The 5,238-nt window shown below is 45.7% G+C and overlaps 1 protein-coding gene across 1 annotated transcript in view; it reads right to left on the bottom strand.

Annotated features, from left to right (window-relative positions):
• Positions 1-2,559: 2,559 nt before the first annotated feature.
• lekr1 (leucine, glutamate and lysine rich 1) overlaps positions 2,560-5,238 on the bottom strand; it is a 151,391-nt gene continuing 148,712 nt past the window's right edge. The window contains exon 12 of the mRNA XM_042296439.1: positions 2,560-3,398. Within this exon, the coding sequence (XP_042152373.1) occupies positions 2,973-3,398 (426 nt within the window). The 3' untranslated portion in view covers positions 2,560-2,972. The remainder of the gene's footprint in view (positions 3,399-5,238) is intronic.

The raw sequence follows: 5,238 nt of genomic DNA on the forward strand, positions 1-5,238 counted from the left end.
TCCTGCCAGCTTCTAGTGTGTCACAAACGCTTCACGATTTATTTCTTAAATGGCAGGCTATATCCTTTAAATAATAATAACATAACTTAAATAATTCACTACCTGGCTCGCTCCTGATTGATTTAGAGTTAGTATGTTGTTTAGTAGCCTGTTGAAATGATGAACGTCAATTGATAGTGACAGAATCACACACTACTCCCCAAGCATCAGTACATGTTTTGTCTCCTCGGCTATAGAAGGTTGTAGAGCAGCCGCTGAACGTCATAGAGACTAGATATCTAGATATCGGAGTCATGTCTATTTCCACCATTTTACAACTTGCTTCTAGCATAAAGCTTTGCAGACCAAAGCGTCATTATAGATCACTTTATATAATTAGGCCCATTTAATTGTTTTCAAAATATTAAGCTTTTCCTTAACAAAAGACGCAATACCCTCACGTACCCACACACCCCTCTCAATTCAAGCCCTGGTTTTAACTTAACACACCAAGCCCTTCACCAGTATATTTAAGGAGTTCATGGTGACTGAAGGACTTGGCTGACAAAATCTATGGATAGTAGACAATCATTTATTCTGTCAAACAGGTAGACCTACTTCTTATTTATTGAATTGGAAGAAATAGGCTCCAACACAAAGCCCTAGTGTTGTTAGTAGCCTAAAGTCAAAATCAAATGAAGACTGTTAAAATTAATTGGACCTTCTCGAATTAGCCTTTCAGTAGCATGCATCTCCGCAGCTGCAGCTTCATAGTAATGTAAGTTAATGTGATTTATTGTGAGGTCAATAACTCTGATAAATAGCTTCATTCCGGGCAACAAAACATATTGTTTTTATTCAAATCAATTATAGCAGTAGCAAGCTACCTCCTGCTTTCTAGCCGGGCGTGTAGGAGTGTTAGGCCACTAACCGAAAGGTTGCTAGATTGAGACAACGTAAAAATCTGTTGTTCTGCCCCTAAGCAAGGCAGTTAACCCACTGTTCCCCGGGCGACGAAGACGTGGATGTCAATTAAGGCAGCCCCCCGCACCTCTCTGATTCAGAGGGGGTAAATGCAGAAGACACATTTGAATATAGTCCGTTGTACAACTGACTAGGTATTCTCATCTTCATGCTCCCCCTCTCAAACTGAACAGCACATTAATTAGCCAAGTCCGCAAACTGTTTTTGGAGGAAGCCTTTGACTCGCTTCCTGAAGTGCCACCATACACAGCACAGCCATTGGTCAGCAGGGTTTTCCTCAGCCGGAGCAGGGCAGGCCAGGGCTCATGATTGGTGTAGCCTATCCATTGCAGTGTAATGCAGTGTAGCCAGGTTTTACACCATCCCAGCAACGTAAAAACTCGGGAAGAAAGTACATTTTCTTAGCAATAGACTAGGCCTATACCCTATAGATAGGTAATGGGTCATTTGATTGCGACCACACTAGACACTAATTGATTTTGCGTGCCCAGCAGAGAATCAGGGATGAGGGGCAGCATGGGTCACACATCGAGATAAACACTGAGCAATATGACATTTAATCAATTACAAATGACATGACCCTCCCCGGGACTAAATGAAAAAGTACTAAACACTCCTCCGGACTGAAATAGCATGACCCGCCCCCATTTTCCTCTGGGTAACAATTGTGTACATTTCGACCGCTCCCTAAGCAGGCCTTAGTGACTAAGGCCTTCCTTGTAGGACTGCCCCAGTGTGGGAACAGCAGTGTCCATTCACACTGCATCCCTCTCCCTCACCCTCACAGAGACATGGTCACCCAAAACACACGTGCATACAAGGCCACCACAATCACAGGAAGAAAAGGAGACTGGCAGAGAGAGGGGGGAAGGAAGAGACATAGATGGAGGCAAAAAGGTAGTGAGAGAGAGAGAGAGAGAGAGAGAGAGAGATGGAGAGAGAGAGAGAGAGAGAGAAAGCAAGGGAGAGAGTGTGTTTATAACTCTCTGGTCCGTGTTGAAAGACCTGCCCTCTTCAAAGAGTGGTAGAGGAGGTTCAGGAAGTGGAGGTCACGGTACCAGGAAGTGAGGCGCGAGGCCGCAGGGCGATAGGGAGGAGGAGATGAAAGGAGAGGTAAAAGGTCAGGAGTGCATCTGGAGGGAGAACATGAGCACCAGGAACAACGACGAGTCGCACTAAAAAACATCAATAGATATTATGGGATGCTTTCTCACAAAACCACACACATTGTGTGTGTGACTGCTGTGCCATAGCTGTGCCATAGCTCCACTACCAATATTCAGACAGGTGTGTGTGTGTGTGTGTCTGTGTGTGTCTGTGTGTGAGTGAGTGAGACCATCCCTGTGAGGGACAATGCTCTTAGAGCATTAGTGTGTGTGTGAGTGAGTTATAGCACATCTGTATCAGAGAAGGCTCTGAGACAAATCGAGAGGATGAGTGTATGTGCATGCGAGTGTGTCCGTGTGTGTGTGTGTGTGTGCTGCAGTGAGTGAGTGTGTGTGTGTGTGTGTGTGTGTGTGTGTGTGTGTGCTGCAGTGAGTGTGTGTGTGTCTGTGTGTGTCTGTGTGTGTGTGCTGCAGTGAGTGTGTGTGTGTCTGTCTGTGTGTGTGTGTGTGTGTGTGTGTGTGTGTGTGTGTGTGTGTGTGTGTGTGTGTGTGTGTGTGCTGCAGTGAGTGCATGTCAGGCCTTTGTTTGTGTCTGCGGGTGGCAGGGGATGTGCTGTCAAGCTTCTACTCTCCTGGCCCCGTGATGGAGTGTGAGTGTGTGTTTGTTTGAAAGCTGAAAGCTGTGGCGTGCCATTGAAACTGACTGAGGGAGGCTGTTTGAATGTGTGTGCGAACTCAAGTGTGTTTGTCTCTGGGATGGAGTGTGAGTGTCTGTGAACGTTATTGAAGCAGAATTCTCAGCCCACAGTGTATCATGTGCCTGTGAGTGTAGGTGACCATCTATATGTGTGTGCGGCACGTTTCATCTCTTTTCCTAAATGTCTGTGTGAGTAACACAGTGTTTCAGGATCTCTCCTTCCTCCCCATCACCAGATTAACTCTGTGTTTGACCTCACTGCTGGACCTCAGTTTGGGCAGGTTCCCCCCTCTCTCTCCCCCTCTCCCTTTCTCCCCCGCTCCTCCCCCACTACCGTGCCAGGATGCCACACTCCTTCCTACGCCTCCCCCTTCTCTCCCCCCCGTGGCTGTGTATGGAGGGGAGGGTCTCAGTGTGTGCTGGGGGGTGAAGGAGCGGGTGAGGGGCAGTCTGACTTTGGTCTGGGAATGTGGGAGGTCTGTCTGAGGGTGTTTGCCCTTGAGGTGGGAGAGATCCAGGGACGAGGCTTGGCGTCGTAGCACCAGGAGCTGCTCTCTAGCTTGGGTAAGAGCAGCGGTCAGCTCCCCTCTCTCCTCACACTCTCTCCTCACTGTCTCCTGAAGCAATACCACCTGAAATCGAGAGAGAGAGAGAGAGAGAGAGAGAGAGAGAGAGAGAGAGAGAGAGAGAGAGAGAGAGGGAGAGAGAGAGAGAGAGAGAGAGAGAGAGAGAGAGAGAGAGAGAGAGAGAGAGAGAGAGAAAGAGAGAGAGAGAGAGAGAGAGAGAGAGAGAAGAGAGAGAGAGAGAAAGAGAGAGAGAGAGAGAGAAAGAGAGAGAGAGAGAGAGAGAGAGAGAGAGAGAAAGAGAGAGAGAGAGAAAGAGAGAGAGAGAAAGAGCGAGCGAGATACTTCGATCAGTCATGCTAATGAAGCTTACTCAAATGTGAGTGAGCCATTTGGTCATGGAGACAAACAAAAAGAAATGGGTTTTGACTCACAGCAAAGAAAACACAGACATGGTGTAGTTGGTAGACATGTTCACAAAGACTTGGCAACAAATCATTTTTTAATCTTCAACCTAGAAATGCTACCAAAAATCATTTACTGGAACTTGTTGCAAATGACAGTCACCCATTTTCAATGATTCACCAAACTATATTTAGAAAGAGGAAGCACTTTAAGCACGTTTTCATTTCAGTTTCCTCCATCTCCACGAAGTTAATTGTAAGGATTAAAAATATAAAACAATTAATAATGTAGAATTAACAGCTGTACAGAAAGACTCATGTGAAGGTCAAATTACAGAGGAGATTCTTGATGCAATTAAAGTCTTTAAATCTGGGAAAACTCCAGGTCACACACACACACACACACACACACACACACACACACACACACACACACACACACACACACACACACAATAAAGTAGGTCCTTTACACTTCAGTGTTGCGATGCAAAAGCTCTAGCAAAATGCATATCACATAGAATTTAGGTATCGTATATATACAGATTTAAAACATTACATTGATAAAAGCCACAATCTACTTGCAATATTAAAGCTGATCTACCCGGCCCCCCCACCCCTGGTCAAGGAGACACGGTTGAGGAGACATGGTCAAGGAGACACGGTTGAGGAGACATGGTCAAGGAGACACGGTTGAGGAGACATGGTCAAGGAGACACGGTTGAGGAGACATGACCAAGGAGACACGGTTGAGGAGACATGGTCAAGGAGACACGGTTGAGGAGACATGACCAAGGAGACGCGGTTGAGGAGACATGACCAAGGAGACACGGTTGAGGAGACATGACGAAGGAAACACGGTTGAGGAGACATGACCAAGGAGACACGGTTGAGGAGACAGACATGACCAAGGAGACACAGTTGAGGAGACAGACATGATCAAGGAGACACGGTTGAGGAGACATGACCCAGGAGACACGGTTGAGGAGACAGACATGACCAAAGACAAATGAACAGATTAACATGAAAAGATATGGTCAGAAAGAGATGCAGACAAACTCTGTCAAAAAGTAGAAGACAGGTAGAAGACAATTATAGAGACATGGTTAGAAGACAGTTATAGAGACAGGTAGAAGACAATTATAGAGACATGGTTAGAAGACAGGTAGAAGACAGTTATAGAGACATGGTTAGAAGACAGGTATAAGACAGTTATAGAGACAGGTAGAAGACAGGTATAAGACAGTTATAGAGACATGGTTAGAAGACAGGTATAAGACAGTTATAGAGACATGGTTAGAAGACAGGTAGAAGACAGTTATAGAGACAGGTAGAAGACAGGTAGAAGACAGTTACAGAGACAAGGTTAGAAGACAGGTAGAAGACAGTTATAGAGACAGGTAGAAGACAGTTATAGAGACAGGTAGAAGACAGTTATAGAGATGGGTAGAAGACAGGTAGAAGACAGTTACAGAGACAAGGTTAGAAGACAGGTAGAAGACAGT

The sequence above is a fragment of the Oncorhynchus tshawytscha genome, linkage group LG13, assembly GCF_018296145.1.
Source record: "Oncorhynchus tshawytscha isolate Ot180627B linkage group LG13, Otsh_v2.0, whole genome shotgun sequence".
NCBI lineage: Eukaryota > Metazoa > Chordata > Actinopteri > Salmoniformes > Salmonidae > Oncorhynchus > Oncorhynchus tshawytscha.